Source organism: Abramis brama (genome assembly GCF_963993115.1).
Source record: "Abramis brama genome assembly, chromosome: 1".
NCBI classification, from domain to species: Eukaryota; Metazoa; Chordata; class Actinopteri; order Cypriniformes; family Leuciscidae; genus Abramis; species Abramis brama.
In genome coordinates, this window is record NC_139963.1 from 66,275,010 (window position 1) to 66,298,348 (window position 23,339).

General features: G+C 40.7%; 1 protein-coding gene across 1 annotated transcript; it reads right to left on the reverse strand.

The window, feature by feature from the left end:
- Window positions 1-1,965: 1,965 nt before the first annotated feature.
- LOC311078720 (uncharacterized protein) lies at window positions 1,966-17,785 on the reverse strand. Its single transcript, XM_084107698.1, has 11 exons — window positions 17,610-17,785; window positions 14,491-14,814; window positions 14,028-14,393; window positions 13,635-13,721; window positions 11,696-11,755; window positions 3,619-3,681; window positions 3,456-3,530; window positions 3,119-3,147; window positions 2,953-3,027; window positions 2,735-2,803; window positions 1,966-2,616 (listed from the first exon to the last, which is right to left on the reverse strand). The coding sequence occupies exons 1-10, from the start codon at window positions 17,668-17,670 to the stop codon at window positions 2,744-2,746; spliced, it is 1,200 nt and encodes a 399-aa protein (XP_083963824.1). The 5' UTR covers window positions 17,671-17,785; the 3' UTR covers window positions 1,966-2,616; window positions 2,735-2,743.
- Between the last annotated feature and the right edge of the window lie 5,554 nt (window positions 17,786-23,339).

The window sequence follows — 23,339 nt, forward strand, 5'->3', positions numbered from 1 at the left end:
TGTATTAATAAAACAAAACCACATAACTGTAGACATGTGGGAAATTAATGTGGAAAAAATAAATACTCTGAACCCTAAGTAGATTTACACAAACTGAGAAAGTCAAAAAGCTTTATGTTGTGTAATATGATTCAATGATTCATTTTAAGGTCATTTTAACTATTTGTGTGTATTGGATCTCTGAACTTTCTTTTACTTATTTATCTTTTTTGTTTACGATTACTGTTTGGATTTGAGATTTATTCTAAATAAATATGCCTGATTTTTCAAGAGTTTTTAAAGGATGATTTAAAGGTTTTGAATATTGGGGTATTGTAGGTGTGTAAGTTCAACACCACAAAGCGCAAGACAAATATCATGATTAATTCATCGACAGCAAATGTGATAAAGGCAATGCTTCATGTAAAATGTTAGTGTTTATGTGTGTTTAAAATCTGCAAAATAAAGAGAAATATGACTATCACATATGCAAAACCTCAAATGATCTCTTATAGATCATTTAACTGAGAGAGTTACTCAGGAGAATAGAGAAAGCTCAGATATGCAAGACTCTGAAATGGACTTCAAGTGCAGCATTCAGTGTGATTTCCAGATGATGGTGATTTTGCAGGATGATTTGAACACGTTCAGAGAATAGCTCTGTTCTCAGAACAGGTTAAAGCGCTGATAAAGCTGTGAAGCAGATTTGAGGAAGTGAAACATGGTGTTGAAATGTTCAGCGTTTCCTTGTAGCTCAGAGTGTGGTAATGGACTCTCTTGTCTAGTGTTTAATGATGTTATCATCCTAGGTCCCCCCTATTTTTATTTTTATTTATTTAAAACAAAAAAAAATTAAATCAGTAATATTATTATTTATTTTTTTAAATAGCAGTTACTGCCAAACATACTCCTGTTTTCTGTAATATTGACCAAGACATAGTCCTGTTCTGAATCGTCTGTTTCCACATTGTCTGGTTCAGAGTCATCCTGATAGAAATCACTCTCCGAAAAAAAAGATATGTACCTTTAAGGCGGCAACCTTCCGGTCTCTCGTGTGAAGCCGATACAGAAGTAAAAACTGCAATTCATCGTCTGGCCACTAGAGACAGGCTGCAAAAGAGAGTCAATTCCACATTGAGGAAGTGTCTGAGACTGTGAAACATGGGCTGCGTTCCAGTCCAAAACTGTCATGCCCTACACTTGCTAACTTCCCTCCGTCTCGTTCACTCGGATGTACGTCATTGCGAGTGCCCACTACTGGCGGAAACTGCAATAGGCTGAATTGGAACGTCCTAAACCCTTGATCACTTGGAATCAGCTGTGGAGTTGATTTATTATTTACATTTGTTTTCCCTTTAAGAATTTGTTTAATGCAGCATCCAAATGTATATATGTGTGTTTGGGTTGTTTTCAATTAAAAAAAAATTGAATTAATATTTCATAGAGTTGTTTGTTGTGGTGGTGATTAGACGAGATATGTGGTGATGTCACAATCGTACTGCATTGTGGGACATTTAGGTGCCTGAAGTATGAAGTATGAAGTAGACTCACTCCCTTGGTTAAAATCGAGGGAACGAGGGTCTGTCCATCTAAACTTCCCTCCTCCACTTCACGAACTGGAACGCACTTCAAAATGGCGGCAGGGATTCCCCCGAGGGGAAGTGCTTAGGGAAGTTCGCAAGTGCGTGTCTAAAAGTGGACTGGAACGCAACACTCGTGTCCAAATGTTCAGCGTTTCCTTTTTTTTTATTGAAAATAAGTAATATTTTTTTCCCCTTTTGAACTATGAGGGTACATTTCAGCTTACAAATATGAATATTTTGTTCTCAAATTCAAATCTACAAGCTCTCGAATTTTGCTACTCTTTTACCTTCAAACAAGTATTCATTTAAAACGTGAATTCTAACTTTGAAACTTTCCAGCAAGAGCAAGTTTAGTTACGTCTGTTTTTACAGGAATGGAAGAGACAAAAACTTTTCTTTTAACTCGTGATTTTTCGTACTCTTTATTGTAACGTGAAAAATAGAAAGAAATAACTGACATTTAATAGCGTGACATATACACACTGCAAAGTCAAATTTTAGAATATTTTATGACAATATAATGTGAGCAGACACTGATGTAATTCTCAGACGGACGTCTCTCTGTAGAAGAAACAGCTGATATACAAGCTGAAGCAAGAGGATCATTTCAGCATGAGCTTCTGCATGAAGATGAAGGTTTTCAGACAGAAATCCAGCAGATAAACAGACTCCAGTCATGGAAGAGGCTTGAGAGACACTAGATTGAGTCTGGCCTGTATGAAAACACATCAGGGCTTCAGTCTCTAACTTTACTGTAGCTGTGATGATATAGATGAGATTCTGTGCTCTGACCAGATGATGATTCACAATAAATCTCATTCATATTCACAGGACATTCAACAAATATCTGCTCGTTCACACACAAATATATAATTCCTCCAAACACCAGAGAGATGAAATCTTCCCGTCTGCTCCTGATATGATGAGCTCATGATCTGTATCATTAATGTTTATTTGTGAAGGTTTTGTTCTTGTTCACAGAGGCGTAAAGTTCATCCTGCGGTTGATCTTCTCTTCCTCTGATGGCAGCATAAGTCACTGTATCATCATGATCCTGAAAGAACAGATTCTGTCCATCAATGTTTGAACCCCAGCGATTATTATTATTATTATTATTAGAGCATGAGCTTCATTTATCTGAGAGTCAAACTCATGTGCTGGTATCTACTCACATTGAGTGATTATACTGGCTTTGTATTGAAAGAAGTGACCTCAGAATAAGTCACATAATCTGTCTGCTCCTAAACATCAATGCAAAATGGCAGAGAGTCAAGTTTAACACACAGAACAGACATATCTCTCACTATAATATGTAGAATAACACAAAAGCTTTTAAATCACATTACTGAACAGACAGTGAACATAATGTTTGATGATTTAGTGGACTCACATTGGCTCTTGCAGCGGGAGGAACGGACATGTTGATCGTCTCATACGTCCCTTTATGATCATTCTCATCTTTGACCTTCAGAACAAACAGTTAAACTGCATGAATGACACTTTATTGAGCTTTAAAGACAGTAATCAAATCTAAATCACTGCATTACTGAACTCACCGCAGAGTCGCCAGTCCCTCTTTTATTATCTGAAAACAAGAGCCTCATGAAATATGAGTATTTATGGTCAAACACACATGAAAAACACAATGTTAAGCATTAAGCTTTTTCAACAATCAGATTTTGTTGAAGCATTAAAATGAATAATAAAAATGATTGTTGACTTGATAACTCTGTGATATTGACATTACAGGATTTCTCAGCAGGAATAAACTTCTGTTTGAGAATTTCATATAATCCTCATGTTTCTATGATACTTACAGTCTGAACATGATGTGTGTGTTTGCTCATCTGAACTGTTTTTAATTGTTGTAAAGGAGTAAATCTGAAAACTCACCAGCTCTTTTTCTGCAGATCAGCCAGAGAAGAGCAAGAAGGAGAACAGCGACTGCAGCGACAGAAATCACTATGACTGAAGAAGAGATCGAGCACAGAGTCAGAGACGGACAGGGCAGATTGGGGACAATTATAGACAAAGACAAAACACTGTGATTATGTACCTTGTGTGTTTGTATTCCAATGACCCTGAGAGTCTGTGCCTGGTGTTGGTGTATCAGCTTGAGCTGAAAAGGATGAATGTTAGTTGAGATGGATCATAATAATATCCAGAATGAAGAGAAGAAGAGGTGAGGTGTAGCAAACATAACAGCCTAAACTTTATTTTACCAAACTAAAGAGAGAAATCCAACATGAGAACACACACAGCAAAATCCCCAGATTTCATTTTATTCCAATGATCTGTGCCTGGTGTTGTTGAAAAGGATGAATTGGGACAATTATAGACAAAGACAAAAGCCATCGGCACCGAATGAGATTTCAAACGATTCTGATCTTCCTCTGACTTTTGATTATTGCCCTATGATTTATTTATTGTTTATTACTCTTCTTTCAAGAAACAAAAGGAAAAAGTCAACTCAACTCTGACATCCTGAATATATATATATGTGGTAGAGTGTCTATATGGTAATTAATTCATATTATCTATATAATTATGTTAGACAAAGCTGTTCTTTGAATAACATCATCAATGGCTTAAAAGCATCAGCATCATCATGTACCTCGTGTAGAAGGATTCACTGCTGTCGCTGAACCAGCTTGAGCTGTAATGGATGAATGTTTGTTTATGTAGCCAGTTGCGTCAGGTACCGGAGGGAATGGTAAGAAAACCACCAACAATTAAACTAACGTTCGACTACGCCACCCGGTATATACCGGGAACTACCAGCCCCAGGACAGGGGGCGCACAGGTTCGTTATCGCAAAATGGGTGAGCAGAGAGACATAGTCCAGGGAGTACAATAGATGAAGCAGCTTTATTCAAATACAAAATTTAAAACCATCAATATATTAACATCAAGGGATCAATATTCACATGTCAAAAAGAAAGAAAAGAAACAACACTTTACAAAACTTCCATATAAAGAAAATAAAGAAAATACAAATCTACAAGAAAGCTTAAGGGAGAGAGATGGACTGCTGTGACCCTCAATCCACACACCACACTTAATACCCACACACCCACACACACACACACACACATATCCACTCTGGTGAGGTCACTCAAATAAGCACGGCACAACGTGAACCCCGTTAAACAGCAGCTAAACCCCTCCTCTGTACACTTTCTCCCTCACTCCGCCCCAGAAGAAACAGTCAGTTCACAAACAAACAAAAATATAATAAGAATACACAAAGACAATATTCAAGTCAATCTCGTACTCAAATTAAATTTTAAACCTACAAAATAAGTAACAATACATCCCGTGCACACGAAAGCAGGCACGAAAATAAAACAAAAAGAATAAAAACAACGATTACAATTCACAACACAAACCAAAAGCATTAAACCAAAGAACATAAAACCAACAGACAGGGTCACAATTGCCCGCACACGTGATGAGCGAGTCGGCTAGAAAACAGCCACGCTTCTCACGTTGCTCTCACTCCTCGGCGAGCAATTCTCTGCGCCCAAAGTTGTAAACACACACAGGGCCCTATCTTGCACCCAGCGCAATTGACTTTGTACACCGACGCATGTATCATTCCTATTTTGCACCCGCGCAAAGCGTGCTTTTCCCTCCACAGAAGCACGTCGCTAAACTAGGGAATGAACTTGCGCTCCCTGGGCGGTTCAGCGCAAAAAAGGAGGCGTGTTCCGGCGCAAACGTTCCTTCATGCTATTTTGCAGGTTTAGAAAACAATTGCGCCACTAACCAGGAAAAAATAGTTTAAAGTCAGTGGTGCGTTGCGCATGTTATTCATATGCTATTTTAAGGGCGCATGCTTGGCCATAATCAATGTAGCGTGTGCACAACGCACATACACTTTGATTCTCTCATCTACACAGAAGCAGCAGTTTTCATTTTTGCAAATCATACATTATTACGATAGATAGATAGATAGATAGATAGATAGATAGATAGATAGATAGACAATTTATTATAAAAGCATACATCTAGCTTACACATTTACCCAAATTATCATACGCCTTTTTAACCGAAGTTAATTTGGGTGGGTTTCTCCATCCCCAACGTCCCTGATGAGAGCGTTGCTCTCCTTGGCTGTGAACCGCTCCTGGCGTGCGCCTGGCAAATCCGCCGTTATGATAGGAATCCGCTTTAGAACAAGTGCGCCTGCTCTTAAAGGGAATGTGAGATGACGCTCTGATTGGTTTATTTCACGTTACGCCCAAACCACACCTATGAATAATGAAGCTCTTCAGACCAACCCATTTTAGATTTGCGCCTGGCGCAAGAGTCATTTATCCCGCCGGGAAATAGCAACAGCGCCAAGACCCGCCCACAAAGTTACTTGCGCTTTGCGCTTTGACACTTGCGTTTCAGATCGTTAAAATAGGGCCCACAAAGTTTACTATAACAAAAGTCGACCGGAATAAGCCCAGGCAAGGCAGCAGTGCGTTACGTCAACATACGCGCATCTCGTCCCGCAATATAGAGGTGAAACCCTTGCTCTCGTCACTCAATCTGTCGAAGTTAAAAAAAAGTTACTAATAAAACAATAAAAGAGACAAGCCACGCGAATGGCTCTCATACATACCGGAAACGTTCTCAGCGCAGCACTATGCGTGTTCGCTGGTGTGAATGAATTTTAATTAATCAACTTTAATTAATCAACTAACATTTGTTTTTCTTGCAGGAACAACATTCATATGCTTTTAATGTTTCCAAACTCTTTGGGGAAAAACTTGTGACTTTGAGTGTATGTGTCTATGTGTATTAATAACAAAAAGGGGAAGTAAAACTAGACAGTCTGTTAGAACAAATTAAGTCATCATTAAAACCTTGTGATAAGTAATCACAAGATCAGAGTTTGCTTTACCTAGTAACAGAGGGGTTTGCATATGAAGAACCAATCAAATAGTGGGGAAATTATGTAATGCAGCATGAAATTTATGCCATACCTCTATACTATAAAAACTGTTGTATATGTCACAGGTCGGGGTGGAGCGCCAGCGGGCCGCCCACCCCTCCGCTTGCGTGCCGCCCACCCCTCCGCTTACGTGCCACCCCTGAGGAGCTGACCGTGGACACAAAGGAAAAAGGCAGACACAGACTTCAAAATAAATATGCTTTATTAAATAAATAAAAAGTCTCTTAAAAGTCTCTTCAGCATTCTCTTCAGGGCTCAGGCAGAGAAGAGGTCACGCATCTCACCAGCGTAGCTGCACACTCACAGGGCTCAGGCAGAGAAGAGGATACGTATCTCACCAGCGTAACTGTACACTCACAGGGCTCAGGCTGAGGAGAGGTTACGCATTTCACCAGCGTAGCTGCACACTCACAGGGCTCAGGCTGAGGAGAGGTTACGTATCTCACCAGCGTAACTGTACACTCACAGGGCTCAGGCTGAGGAGAGGTTACGCATCTCACCAGCGTAACTGTACACTCACAGGGCTCAGGCTGAGGAGAGGTTACGCATTTCACCAGCGTAGCTGCACACTCACAGGGCTCAGGCTGAGGAGAGGTTACGCATCTCACCAGCGTAGCTGCACACTCACAGGGCTCAGGCAGAGAAGAGGTCACGCATCTCACCAGCGTAGCTGCACACTCACAGGGCTCAGGCAGAGAAGAGGTCACGCATCTCACCAGCGTAGCTGCACACTCACAGGGCTCAGGCTGAGGAGAGGTTACGTATCTCACCAGCGTAGCTGCACACTCACAGGGCTCAGGCTGAGGAGAGGTTACGTATCTCACCAGCATAGCTGCACACTCACAGGGCTCAGGCTGAGGAGAGGTTACGTATCTCACCAGCGTAACTGCACACTCACAGGGGTCAGGCAGAGGAGAGGTTACGCATCTCACCAGCGTAGCTGCACACTCACAGGGCTCAGGCTGAGGAGAGGTTACGTATCTCACCAGCGTAACTGCACACTCACAGGGGTCAGGCAGAGGAGAGGTTACGCATCTCACCAGCGTAACTGCACACTCACAGGGGTCAGGTAGAGGAGAGGTTACGTATCTCACCAGCGTAGCTGCACACTCACAGGGCTCAGGCTGAGGAGAGGTTACGTATCTCACCAGCGTAACTGCACACTCACAGGGCTCAGGCAGAGAAGAGGTCACGTATCTCACCAGCGTAGCTGCACACTCACAGGGCTCAGGCAGAGGAGAGGTTACGTATCTCACCAGCGTAGCTGCACACTCACAGGGCTCAGGCAGAGGAGAGGTTACGTATCTCACCAGCGTAGCTGCACACTCACAGGGCTCAGGCAGAGGAGAGGTTACGTATCTCACCAGCGTAGCTGCACACTCACAGGGCTCAGGCAGAGGAGAGGTTACGTATCTCACCAGCGTAGCTGCACACTCACAGGGCTCAGGCAGAGAAGAGGTCACGTATCTCACCAGCGTAACTGCACACTCACAGGGGTCAGGCAGAGGAGAGGTTACGTATCTCACCAGCGTAGCTGCACACTCACAGGGGTCAGGTAGAGGAGAGGTTACGTATCTCACCAGCGTAGCTGCACACTCACAGGGGTCAGGCAGAGGAGAGGTTACGTATCTCACCAGCGTAGCTGCACACTCACAGGGCTCAGGCTGAGGAGAGGTTACGCATCTCACCAGCGTAGCTGCACACTCACAGGGCTCAGGCAGAGAAGAGGTCACGCATCTCACCAGCGTAGCTGCACACTCACAGGGCTCAGGCAGAGAAGAGGTCACGCATTTCACCAGCGTAGCTGCACACTCACAGGGGTCAGGCTGAGGAGAGGTTACGCATTTCACCAGCGTAGCTGCACACTCACAGGGCTCAGGCTGAGGAGAGGTTACGCATCTCACCAGCGTAGCTGCACACTCACAGGGCTCAGGCAGAGGAGAGGTTATGTATCTCACCAGCGTAGCTGCACACTCACAGGGGTCAGGCAGAGGAGAGGTTACGTATCTCACCAGCATAGCTGCACACTCACAGAGCTCAGGCTGAGGAGAGGTTACGCATTTCACCAGCGTAGCTGCACACTCACAGGGCTCAGGCAGAGAAGAGGTCACGCATCTCACCAGCGTAGCTGCACACTCACAGGGCTCAGGCTGAGGAGAGGTTACGTATCTCACCAGCGTAGCTGCACACTCACAGGGCTCAGGCCGAGAAGAGGTTAATGGACAGCTGTGACTGCGTGTGAACAGCAGAAACACAATTCCCACACTTGTATATTCACCACACCCTGTAAGGTTTCACTCGTGCTCATCTCCATAATAGAACTGCAATTCAACAGACTCAAGGTGCAAACAACGGCTTACACACGCAATCCAGCCGAAATCTTCTGTCTCTGTCTTTCTCTTTCTCTCGCGGCCTCCCGCCGCATCAGCGGCCGCTCACAGGCTGCGCGCCTCACATCTCCTCGTGCCCTCCTCGTGCTTCTCTCTCTGCTCGTGCCTCTCTCTCCTTCTGCCCCTCGTGCCTTCACATGTCCTCTGCCTCCCCTTCAGATTCTCAAATCTCTGTTTTTATCCCCTCTAAAATTACCGTCCTAATCGCCAACGTAATCAACTCCGATTTGATGCAGCTGCCGCTAATTTCCCTTGTTTACCTTCCCAGTCGGCCATGACAGCGAACCGGAACCGGCCTGGTGTCGCACCGGAACCATTCCGGCGGGGAAACCTCCTCATAAAAAAAAAGGTCCCGCCTGCCTTTTTTTTGTCACCCCGTGACATATAAGTATTTTTCGGTGGGATTCTCAATGGAATTTGTCTGAGATCCTCCGACCTTGCTTCTTGGGAGAGATTCCCTGAGAACTGCTCGGGAAGATCTCCTGGCCGTGATTAAAGCATTTAAAGGACAATTGCAGGTCTGTTTTAGAGCCCTGCATTTCAGCCCGAGCCCGACGGGCCCCGACTTTTTTACGCCCCTAGGGCCGGGCTTCGGGCCAATTTTCACGTCATAGTTAAAATGCGGGCCGGGCCTCGGGCCTTTTTTGGGTTATCCTGCTTTTTATATTTTTAGACATTAATTTTAAAAAATATGAGAAGTTGACGTTGACGATAGAAAAACAAACATAGAAAGAAATTTCGTAACCTCATAACTTATGGCGTTATTTTCCTGTCAAATGTCGAGAGCGCATTATTGTGAAAGTAGGCTACATTAATATAATGCGCGAGCGCGAATCTCTCTGCTCGCACATGGAATATAATGTGCCGAGCGCGAATCTCTCTGCTCGCACACGGAATATAATGTGCCGAGCGCGAATCTCTCTGCTCGCACACGGAATATAATGTGCCGAGCGCGAATCTCTCTGCTCGCACACGGAATATAATGTGCCGAGCGCGAATCTCTCTGCTCGCACACGGAATATAATGTGCCGAGCGCGAATCTCTCTGCTCGCGCGCGGGAACTGGACGTGCCCTGCACTTAAAACGTGTTTTAAATACTGGCCATTATAGCCATCAGCTAATCTTATAGTTACACTGACATAAGACTGACATGACAGTCTGTCTCACGCACACAGAAGGTTTCCCATCAGCGCGACTCACGATTCACCTCATGTGCAAATAATGGAGAATATTAAGAGAAAAATCGCGTGCGTGAGAAAATTTTGTGATAGAAGAAAGGAGGATTGGGTTAAAACCTTCCACTGTGGATGCTTAGCTATTCTTTTTCTCCACGATGCTCTGTTAGAGACTGTTCTAACTTTTCGTTTGATTGGACTATTTTCGTTTAACTGTTGGAAACCTCTGATGTTTTTCGTTTGATTGGACTTTGTTTTCGTTTAACTGTTGGAAACCACTGGAAAAAAAGAATGGCCATGTTCTGTGGTGCATTTTTGAGGTAAGATAATCTGCAAGTTTGTTTTTAATTTATTTAATTTAATTTGTTTATAGGCTATTGCTCATTTCGTTTGCAAGCGCTGTTGCGAGCAGCCTGAGCCTGCCTCAGTATTAAAAAAAAAAATACTCACTGTGGTTTAATAAATAAATATTTATTAAACTAACTGTCTGTGTGATATGCTTGAAGTTTTTTATATCTATTGATTATTGTAGACAAGTAAGTATTATAGCGTTGATTTGAGAGGCTCAATTGATCAAACATTTTTTTCTTGCTGTCGGCTCGGTTTGCTTGGTCGTCATTTAAAAATAAAAATGCTCCAAACATTTGTCTAAATTAACCTAATAAAGAAATGAAAAGAAACATGAATTTACATAACTAACAAAGAAACATAACTAACAAAACTGAGCTAATTTAATGGCTGCAAAAAGTGCAAATAGGGCAGGCTGCCGCTGTGTAATGAAAAAAAAAAAAAAAAAAAAAACGGGCTCGGGTCGGACTCGGGCTGATAATTCTGATGAGCTGTCGGACACGGGTCGGGCTAGGGCCTGAGCGTCTCGGGCCAGGGCCGGGCTCGGGCCTAAATTTGAGGCCCGTGCAGGGCTCTAGTCTGTTTGTCAATTTATTCCTGCGCAGGAAGCTAGTTTAGGTAGGAAGCTAGTTTAGGAAGCTAGTTTAGGTAGGAAGCTAGTTTAGGTAGGAAGCTAGTTTAGAAAACTAGGTTTAGGGAAAATGAGTCAAAAAGCTGGTGATCTATAGAGTGGGGACGTCGGAGACGAGACCCAATAAATAGAGCCAGGTACAGAGTTGGGTGTCCATTTGGAGACACCCCAGATAGTTAGGTTTAGAAAAATATCCACCACACTGGCCTCAACATGCCGCCGGTTGCTCGTCAATGAACTACACAGACTCAAAATAGTAAATACACATCCCATTGACAAAAATCCTCAAAACAGACGTAGGTTACCAACCTCAAAGCCCGGGGCAGCCTGTGCACGGCCGCACAGAGCCGAGACGGCACATCAGCTACTCTCCCATTCATAAATGGTGGCCTCCGGAAAGGGGCGGTACGGGTGTCAACACATCCCAAGTGACAAAAAACCTCCCCATTTTATACCATGACACCAGACTGCTGATAGGTTCAATGTTTTCACATGACACTGGCCAATGATCAACACAGGTACACTTCACCCTGCTACATTTAGATGATTCATACTGTACAATATTACCATTAAATTTTAACTAGAGATGGACAGAGCAGATTGGGGACAATTATAGACAAAGACAAAAGACTGTGATTATGTACCTTGTGTGTTTGTAGTTGAATGATGAGAGTCTGTGCCTGGTGGTGTTGTATCAGCTTGAGCTGAAAAGGATGAATGTTAGTTGAGATGCATCATAATAATATCCAGAATGAGGAGAAGAAGAGGTGAGGCTTAAACTTTATTTTACCAAACTAAAGAGAGAAATCCAACATGAAAACACACACAGCAAAATCCCCCGATTTCATTTAACTCTGCTGAGAGTACATATGGTCCCACTCTGAAGAGTGTTAAAGTTAAGCCGGGTTCACACTGTGCGATTTTGGCCACGATTTGGCCGTCTGTGACAAATTTTGCAAATCATAAAAGATTCCTCTGATCCTAGACTAAAATCTGAAGTCTTTGAACGTTAGTTTGACACGTTCACCGACAGCCGATTAATGACTGTTGTGATCAAATTTTACCTCAGATGAAATTCTGTCAGTGTCAGAAGATTTGACTCTCAGTCCTGCAGTGACTTTTGCCAAGACAACCACCAAATTGTCTTGTAAAACTCCAGACGAGTTTTCTTGTGTGCGTCCGTTTTTAATGCATCTTCACTGTCGTACATTAATGACAGCTGAGATCTTACAGTGTGACATGGCTTACAGCGAGGATCATGTTCGTACAGTCTAACAAGCAACAATCGTAAAGGACTATTAAAAAAAATCGCACAGTGTGCATCCAGCTTAATGAGGGTTATGAGAAGTTAATGAGATAATAATGGGATTAATTAAGTGATGATTGATCATTAGTGATGAACACCTGATGTTAACAAGCAGAATCACTGAAGGAAAGAGAAACACAAGAACTACAACTGACTTCAGCCACAGGTTTAGATGAAATCAACTGAAGATAAAAGAAGACATTAAGGCCCTGTCCACACGAACATGTGTGATTTTTCTATGCCATTCGTCCGGCTTCTTCACGCAAAAGAAAAACTCTTCATGAAGCGCAGTGAAATTCAGCGACCTATGTGGCGTTTCCTGATGGATCGAGGTTGTTCGTTAACTTCATTTTATACGTGCAATTCACACGAGCTCTAAGCGCATGCAAATAGGGCGTTATTTGAGGACACAGACATTTTTAGTCGCAACCGAAACCATAGTGGACGTTATTGAGTGCACTTATTCAATCCCACATTGCGCTGCATTAACGAGTGTACAGCTTATGTACGCTCAACGGCTGTCCGAATTCACTCACTCGTTTTCATTCACTCCTTCAAGGGAACAGTATTAGTGGACTAACGTAGGGAATAGGCCTAACTTAGTGAATGAGGGTTTAGGGGGTGATTTCAGATTCAACCCATGTTCTCAAGCAGTGAAAACTAGAGGACACTGACAACGCGCTGACAGACAGGACCGAGCAGGGAATATTTAATATGAAACAAAGTCTCAACTTTCAAATTTCGTCAGTCAAAGAAAATTATACAATAAATAGTCCTACCGTTTTGTGGCTCCGTATTGTGTCGTGACAGATTGCCTCAGTTAAAGTCAAGTTCAAATTCACCGACGTTAATCTACTAACTCTCCTGACTGCTTTGTCGGACAAAAATGGTGGATTTTGATTGGTCAGACTCAGATCGCATGTCAATCAAACTCCCTGCAAAGGGTGAATTGACGCTAATTTAAAATTTTAATTTAAAAGTGATTAGGCTTTTTATAAGCGATGTAATTTCTGCTTTCTGGGAGAATCGAGTGAAAGAACCGGAGTGTTATATGAACACACTACTCTCACTGTTTATACTAAACATGTCCTAGAATATGCATAAGTACGCTAATTGGGACACACCATAAAAGTCCATGAAATGAAACTAAAACATCAACTCAATGTGACAATCATACTGTAGAATATGACAGTCATATTTTAATGAGTTAACACTGAAGATAACTCTAGCATTATGCACTGGAAAGCACTGATGTGAGAAAGACAGTGATGATGTACCTTTAGAAACGTGTGTGTTTATAGTTGAGGGATCCTGAGAGTGTGTGATGTGGACTGGATTCACTGCTGTCGTTGAATCAGCTTGAGCTGTGAAGATGAATGTTAGTTCAGATCATTAATACTGTACAATATGACATTCATATTTTAACTTTGATCATCACATTACATAAAAAGTTAATATTTTTGCTGTCAAGTTTCAATTCCTTTATTATTTCCAGCATCACGTTTTGGACTGTTACTTCACTGCAGTTCATTAGTTTGAAGCAATGCTTTGAGTTACTCTTCTGTGAGAGTCAAAGAAGCTTTTGTTCCCTCAGTTTGTTCTGGTTCAGTGATACTGATAGACCTTAGTGTTACTGACATTATGAGGCTCTTCTAACACTGTTTTCTCACCTGAATACTTGACAGTGTATCTGACTGAGGTCTCGAGTTGATTTCCACGAGTAAGCTGACATCTCCACTCTCTGTTGTCATCTTCATTCAGGAGTGTTGTAGTCAGAGTGATGATGAAACAGCGATATTGATCTGATGATGATGATATCTGATATCTGGAGTCTGTCTTCAGATCAACACCAGCCTGATTCACCCACAACAGCTCAACTCCCTCAGAACGAACCAGATTATCACAGGAGGGTTTAGTATATGAATACAACTGACAGGAGAGAGTCACAGAGCGGCCTGGACTGATCTCAGTCTGTGAGGATGAAGATGAGGAAGATGATGAAGATGATGATGATGATGATGATGGAGACACTGAAACTGAACACAAGACACAAATCACAGACTCTTCAATCATCATCTGAGTTTAAAAGGAGAATCTGCCCTTTTTAAATTGAGCACATAATCATAAACTTACCATGAAGAACATGCAGAAAAACACGTGCATCAGGTCCTTGTTGTCTGTCATTCACATATTGTCTGCAGATGTATAATCCATGATCTTCTTCTTCTGTGACGTTCTTGATGTTCAGAGAGCAGTCAGACTCCAGACTCAGTCTCTCATGTCTCTCTGTGTCTTTATTCTTTATCCCTAATTTAATCAGGTCAACTACTACTATATGTCTGAATCTGTTATTGTAGATCCATGTAGTTGATTTGCAGCCAGAAAGAGCATTATTACAGGGCAGACGCACATTTTCACCAGAACTGATGAACACATGATCCTCCACTCCACTGGTTCCTGAAACACAGTATATCTCAGTGATCATTATGATATATATTAATAAATGAAAACATAAAACATGCCAGCATAAAAAGCAGAAGAATCAAATACACACTGTAAAAAATTGCGCTGATAAAATACATTAGACAATAAATGAGATCCGTGCCACTAGATGATGATTGTGACCATTAACAAACAGCCATTGTCATCTGATCCTGTTTTCTTTCAGCTTTTTTGCAATAGCAAATGTATTTAAAGACAAAGCTATCGCAGCCAAAGACAAACTAATGTTCAAAAGTCAAGGGTCCAGAGCCCAACTAAAGCAAACACTGATCACCATCATGGTGACATCAAATGATCTAAACCTCTGCCACCTTTCAATAAGAGCTTCTGTAGACGTGTGACAGAAATAAAGTCAGTCTGGTTAGTAGTAAGTGAAGCTGGTAATGCTGTTTGTGGAGTTGTTTAATCCTCCTCTGCTGAGATCTTCACAGATTTAATGTCTTTATCTTCAGTTGATTTCATATTTTTCTGTTCTTCTTGTTCCTCTTTCCTTCAGTGATTCTGCTTGTTAGCAGCAGGTGTTCATCAGTGTCTGAATTAACTCACTTGTTTTTATTCACTCAGTCAAGTGGACTATATTAGTGAACTAATGTAGGGAATAGTGAATGAGGGTATAGGGTGTTTTAATGGAAAACAGCATGTTACTGTCAAAATGTGGCCATTTGTTACAGTGCACACTGTAAAAAATTGCTGTAAAAAAACTGCCACATTTTGACAGTAACAAAATCGGGGCTAAAATCGTGCAGTGTGAACTCAGCATTAGATTAAATCAATACATTATACATTATACATTATACATTAATCTCTGAGGATCTCAGTGTAGCAAGTTGGGAAGAGAGAAATATTAATGGTATCTTATTTCATTTTGTATTAAATACTTGTACAGTGAGTAATTCAATGTTATTGTGGTTAGGAGCTATCAATTAAGGTGTTTCGTTAAGTGGGACGCTTCATTGTTGCGCGCGCTATATCAGTGTCAGCCTTTAGAGAGTGTGTGAGTTACGTCAGCCTCAGATCACAAATGGACGCTGGCGAGGCAAGACACACTTTCCTTCACTCTTTCCTGTTAGTATTGGTATGTTTAAAAGTGCTCATTTGGTTAAAGTTCATTGAATAATAAGCACAATGTGTTACTGAATTGATTATACATATGTATGTTGTGTATTGTGAGTTTTATGTGAGTTTTCTGTGATGCACGTGAAGCGTATAACGTGGAAAGAGGTCTGCGCAACGGATAGTATTCTGATTAAATTGTCCCATGTGTTTCCAGGTTTGTTCAACTCTTCAACTTAACCAGTATAAGTGATCTAATTTATGTAATTTGGGTCTATAATGTATATCTGGATTGTGCTTTTGACAGGTATCCTATCTTTATTTCTCATATTCTGTAATACATTCTATCATTTTACTTCCAACTATTACGCTGGTTTTGCGGTTCTAAAGAGTATAATGTGACTGTGCAGTTTGAAGAATACACATCCAGCCATTTTATTACTTTATTTTTCCTTTAACAACAGTAATGGATTGTTATTACTTTAATGTGTAGGCTAATACATAATGTTAAACATGTATACAAAGTGAGTTACGTCAGCCTGAGATCGCAAATGGACACTGGCGAGTGTATAACGTGGAAAGAGGTCTGCGCAACGGATAGTATTCTGATCAAATTGTCCCATGTGTTTCCAGGGTCAATAAACACAGTTGTTTTGAAGCCATCCTGCTGTCTGCTGTGTGGATTATCTTATGTACAGAACTGGATCTGCTACATCAGCAGAGGAGGATTAAACAACTCCACAAACAGCATTACACTCACTTAAAGCAAACAACACACTCTCCAGAATAAACTATTAGTCTTTATCAGAGAGCTGTTCAAATCACTGACACACTCTTAATATGAAGATAATTCTTCATCATCAGATGTTTGAGTGACACTATGTCCAGTATCAGGAATAATACAGTATGATCTGTGTGTATCAATACACAACTCTGAGATCACAACGTGAATGTGTGCAAGAATAAACTGAGCATGTTCAAATGAACTCTTTCCAGACTAATTCCACTAAATGTTGTAAGGGTGGATTTCCTGCAGGACTGACGAATGACTAAAGAAACATTGTCAGCAAGATGGTAGAAAACTGTACATTTCTTGTCTATTCCACCCACTGCCACTTATACCAACAACGGAAATAAGCGCAGTTACAATAGATTAATATGTGGGAGAGCGTTGCTATAGAGAGTGACAATACTGTATTGCAATAGATAGCACTATTATACTATATATCAAGTCAATACCAAATCAAAACTAGTTAGCACATTATTTGTAATTGAAATTAATGACAACATGGTTATAGTTATACTTAAAATAGTTACAAAATAGATGAGATGATAATAACTTATACCATTAATTGTACCCAGCATATATGTAAAATGTTACCAGAGAGAGAGAGAGAGAGAGAGAGAGAGAGAGAGAGAGAGAGCAGAGATTAGTTACAATCTTCTTTTATCCTTTCCCTGACCATGTGACTAAAACCCAAATGTGAGACGTTCGAACTGACCAATCAGATAATTACAACTTCCCCCACCGTACTAAATGTGTGACAATTCGACCCCTGAAGTACACACATCTTGGCCTACAGTGATCACTATCAGCCCCTCTGTGCCTTTAGGAACTACAGATGGTCATTGTGGTAGAAAGAGGGGGTGGAAAACAGTAAAGCAAACGTCTTTAGAGAAAATACAGATTTCTTTACCTGTGAGAAGTGAAGAGAGAATGATCAGTCCCAGCAGACACAGATCACACTTATCAGACATTTTGTGTTTCTCTCAGTCTTTCTCTTCATTATATATAGTTACAGCTCTTCCTTTAAACATCATCATATCCTCCTCTAGTTGTGTTACTTCCTCTGATCTGACATGCTGAGTGTTTAAATCCTGCTAGAGTTGCTATAGTGACACTAAAGTGTTGCTTTAAGTGTGTGTGAAACGTGTGAGAAGTGCATATACTGTCAACCACACTGTCTCACACACATCTGCTCTGAACAGTTTATTGGCTACTTTTGCACACGAGAGAAATACTGTTAGTCTCACTTCTTTATTTTAGCAGTTTCCAGCATGACGTTAAAATCCAGAAATAAAATAATTACATTATTAGTAATAAAATTAGTTTGCTACTGAAAATGTTTCCACTATCCATGACTAGCTAGTAGAAAATGAATTCTAAAACAGTTTTTAAGATATTTTGAAATGATTAACGTCAGCTCCAGTTTGGTGAAACAGAAAGTATTTGCACACACTTCATGAGCGTCTGTAAAGCAGAGATTAAATGTCTTCAGGAAGAGTTTCTACACATGGATTATAATGTTCTGCTTTACTCTCTCCAGCCCTGAGAAAATATATCAGATCCGCCACTATACTTCGCAGTTCGCGTATACACTATACACATCTATCTATCATTTTTTTAATCTATCTGTCTATTCCAAAATAAGAGCCCTCCAAAATTCATAAATATGCTGTTGTGTCTGTACATTCAGAAAATCTTTTTTTTTTTTTTTTTAAATCCTAGTTTCCACAGATCAATTTCAACTCAGGTGGAGAGTACACCTTCTCACAGAGTCAACTGCACCTTTTCAGGACATTCTGATGTTGTATTCCAAAATAAGAGTCCTCCAAAACTCATAAATACCCTGTCACAGACAGCATTACCAGCTTCACTCTGTCACGGTGTAGAGAGAAGCAGACAGGGGAGTAGTTCAGAAACAGAGTTTTATTGAACAGAGGCACTGAGTGAACAGCAGAGATGACTGGTGAGTGTATATTGAAGAATCTGAACTGGATGATAATCTTGATCTCTTGTTTGTAGATGAATGTGGATACAGTGATCAGATGCTGGAGACAGAAGACGGATGATGGAGGACAGGAAGCGGATGATCGGAGATAAAGCACTGACGGGGAATCTTCCAGGTAGGCAGTAAGCTGTTGTAAGTGTAGGTTAAGTGTAGTGGTGTGACATTTGAACCGAGGCGTCAGAGCTTGTGTCGGGAAAAAATCGCGTGCCAGATGAAGCCGCGATTCCAGGCTTGTGTTGTTTACGTGGAAATCACGTGACTAATGACAAACGAGGCCTCGGTTTGTGTGGATACGTCATCGGTTCGGTCTGAGTGTCACTTCCGGATAAAAGGGGTTCGAAACTCGCGCCTCCTTGTGGGTGTTGCAGGAGTAGTAGAAACAGTTGTAGAGTCAGAGAGTCAGAGTTAGAAAGTTGTGTCATCGTCGTTATTTTGTCATATATGTGTTAGGGCTGTGTATTATTACATTATAGCAGGTTAGATTAGTTATAGTATATTGTTATTATTAATTACAGTAGCTATATTATAGTATTATATTCATTAGATAAGATTTTTTGGATTGCTTTGGATTTTTGGATCTGGACTGGACTGCTTTTTGACTTGAATTGCCCTTTTGGATTTGTTTGCTTTTTGTGACCTTTTTCCTTGTAATGGAGCCAGCAAGAAAGAGGAAATCCTGCCCTGTCTGGGAGTATTTTGAAATGGTTGCTCACAATAAGGTATGTATATTATTATTATTATTATTATTATTTCTGTCTTGATATTAACATAATCCTCACTATATGGCTGTATTATATTTCATGTCTATTCATTTATGTTTCAAGGTGAAATGCTTGCTGTGCCTAAAGGAGCTGACATACAGCAATAACACCTCCTCCATGCTCAGGCATTATCGGGCACTGCATGAGCAAGCACAAACTACTAACAATCCACACAGGAGTCAAAGTAATAATAATAATAATAATAATAAACATTATTTAAATAATATTTTAGGCTCCTACAATATTCAGACATGTGGACATCCCTAAACATGGAAGCCTACCTAGCAGTAACTTGCCCTTTTATAGATGACACTGACAAGCTCTGCACTATTTTACTAGGTGTAGAGCATTTCCCCAAGAGCCATTCTGCTGAGAACTACTGGACATATCAAGCTCATGGAGGAGTGGGGCATAAAGGATGAAGTGAAGTGTCTGGTAACTGATGCTGCAGCCAACATGATAGCATGTGTAAGATCATTGAATGTTAGGCATGCGATATAATAATAATAATAACCTTTATTTTCTATAGCGCCTTTAAATGTACATCTCAAAGCGCTGTACAGAAACAATTAAAACAACAAAGATACAGCACACAAAGATACATAATACACTGTAAAATAAACATAAAAGACAATAAATCAATTAAAAGCAAACCTAAAAAAATGAGTTTTAAGCTGTGATTTAAAAATACCAAAAGATTTAGCTTGCTTAATCTCAATCGGTAGAGAATTCCAAAGTTTTGGAGCTAATGAAGAAAAAGCCCTGTCTCCCATTAATTTTAAACGAGTTGAGGGAACAGTTAAAAGACCAGATTCCGAAGAACGAAGATCACGTTTTGGAGTATACGGAGTTAAAAGCTCAGTCAAGTATTGAGGTGCTAAACCATGCAGTGCCTTGTAAGCAAGCATTAAAATTTTTAAGTCCACCCTAAACCTAATGGGAAGCCAGTGCAAAGACTCCAAAATGGGAGTAATATGGTCACGCATATTAGTTCTAGTAAGGATTCTGGCAGCCGAATTTTGTAAAACCTGCATTCTGTTTAAGGTAGCTTTTGACACGCCAGCTAACAAGGCATTACAGTAATCTATACGGGAGAACACAAAAGTGTTTATCAATCTCTCAGCAACAGTAAACGACAGCATTGGACGCAATCTGGCAATATTTCTAAGATGGAAGAATGAAATTTTAACAGTATTCAGAACATGTGGCTCAAACGTTAGATTGGCATCAAAAATTACTCCTAGATTCCTCAATTTTGTTTGAAACTCCACATTTGAGCCATCAAGAGTTAGAGCGACCGGCTCTGCTTTGCGTAGATGGTAGGGTGAACCAACAAGCATGATCTCAGTCTTTTCACTGTTAAGACAAAGAAAATTATCCGTCATCCATTCCTTCATCTTAGAAATACACTCAGAAAGAAAATTAACAGGCACAATTTCATTAGGTCTAAAATGAATATAAATCTGGGTATCATCTGCATAGAAATGAAATTTTAGACCAAGTGATCTCAAAAGCTGGCCAAGAGGATAAACATAAATATTAAAAAGAAGAGGGCCCAAAACTGACCCCTGGGGGACGCCAGACTGCACAACATTAACCTCAGATCTAAATCCACCCATGGCAACGAACTGCTTCCGATCAAAAAGGTAGGACTTAAACCAATTAAGAACAGTATCTGAAACCCCAAAAACAGTTTCAAGACGAGTGATTAAAATTGAGTGATCAACAGTGTCAAAAGCGGCACTGAGATCAAGTAGGATCAAAACTGAAAGACAGCCAGAATCTGAGGCGATTAACAGGTCATTGGTGGCCCTAACCAGAGCTGTTTCTGTACTATGTAATTTACGAAAACCTGATTGCAGAGGCTCAAAGAGATTGTTCTCAGTTAAATGAGAAATCAACTGAGAAGCAACCACTCGTTCCAAAAGTTTAGCAAAAAAAGGGAGATTAGATATGGGATGGAAATTAGTGAAGTTCTCATAGTCAGTATTTGACTTTTTAGGCACCGGGGTAATTGCAGCGGTTTTGAAAGTTGTTGGTACAACCCCAGTACACAGAGAGTCATTTATAATGCTCAGAACAAAGGGACACAAAGAAGCAAAACATGATTTAAACAAACCAAATGGTATGGGATCTAGTAAAGAAGTGGCTGCTTTCATTTTTGAAACCTCTGCTAAAAGAGAATATGAGTCTATTGTACAGAATTTGGACAACTTAGTACCAGAATAAGAAGGAATATAAACAGCAATAGAAGACAGTAAAGTAGAAGTACAAAAACCTCTACGAACATTTTCAACTTTGGTGACAAAAAAATCCAGAAACTTATTACAGAGATGATCAGAAGCAGTAACATGAGAGACAGTTTTATGATTCAACAATTTGTTAATTGAATTAAAAAGTTGTCTAGAATTACCCTGATTGTCATCAATCATGTTAGAAAAATAGTCAGATCTGGCAGACACAATTCCAGCCTTATATGCTTGTAAGCAATCTTTCCACATTTGATAATGGACGGTCAGACCTGAGATACGCCACCTACGCTCCACTCTGCGACAAGATGTTTTCATCATACGCAAGTCCTCATTATACCAAGGAGCAGGACGTACGAATGAAACAGAGCGTGACTTCTGAGGAGCAAATAAATCCAGGCCAGATAGGAGAGCTGAATTTAACATAGAAACCCTTTTCTCCAGAGGGTCAGATGGAGTAAAACAACTTAATGAAGAGTCAATAAAAACAGAGAAATCAGAAGGATCAACTGATCTCCACTTCCGATAAGTCAAAATACGAGAGGAGGCAGTGTTAGCAACAGGTATATGCATGTCAAAAAAGATTGCCAGATGATCAGACAACCCTAAGTCAGTAGCAGACATCCCAGACACAAAAGACCCATTTGATATCACTATATCTAAAATATGTCCTTTGTTATGTGTAATACAGTCAACAAATAGATTTAAACCAAAGCACTCCAGCAAGGACAAGAAGTCCTTAGTTAATGCAGAGTCTTTTTTGTCCATCTGGATATTAAAATCCCCCAAAAAAAGAGTTCTCTCAAATTTAAGGCACAAATGCGACAACAGATCCGCAAACTCAGATAGAAAGTCTTTGTTTGCTTTAGGAGGCCGGTAGACTGTAGTTATGGCAGTTGAATGACACTCGGAAACAGTTAAAACAAGACATTCGAATGAAGAGAACAGTGGAACAGCAACGGGTCTTAAATTGAATTTCTGATTGTACAGAACAATAATGCCACCACCTCTGCCAGTAGATCGCAGGAGATCTAATAACCCATAACCAGCAGGAGTGAGTTCATTAAAAAGAAGACCGTCTGAATGTTTGTGCCATGTCTCTACTATACTTAAAAAGTCAAGTTTTTCTTCCAGAATGATGTCAGATAAAGCCACCGCTTTATTGTTCACAGAGCGAGCATTAAAAATCGCAGATTTCAACAGGCACGGGGACTTCGAAACCTCCTGTGAATGCTCTTTGTATGTTAGCACAGTCAAGTTGTTATTGTTAATCCCAACAGGTTTATACACCGACCTTTGGTGTTTACGAAGAAATGTAGGATAGGAAACAGCATCAGATGAAGAACATATAACACTGCGCCTTGAGGAGCGATGTAAGTAGCGCTTACGCCGAAGTATTCCAACATCATCACAGTTAGCATAGGTATCGTGTGCTAAATAAAAGTTCCTTTTCAATTTCAACAGTTGGCAAACAGTGTACCTCAGCGCCATGCGGGAGGAATCCACACTAATAGCAACCTCGCAGAAGTGTAGATCCAGAGGAGGGCACCAGGAAAGTTTGTTCCAGCAGCAGACGTTTAAAATTAGGAACAATAGGCCAACAGGTGAAACTAAAACGCACATAG

Bases quoted from the DNA above. Each gene is read 5' to 3' on its own strand.
- LOC311078720 (XM_084107698.1), bottom strand. From the start codon at position 17,670: ATGTCTGATAAGTGTGATCTGTGTCTGCTGGGACTGATCATTCTCTCT. The intron at 11,756-13,634 runs GTACATCATCAC...CATCCTTTTCAG, and splicing joins AAACACACACGTTTCTAAAG to CTCAAGCTGATACAACACCA. The intron at 3,148-3,455 runs GTGAGTTTTCAG...TCTTGTTTTCAG, and splicing joins GATCTGCAGAAAAAGAGCTG to ATAATAAAAGAGGGACTGGC.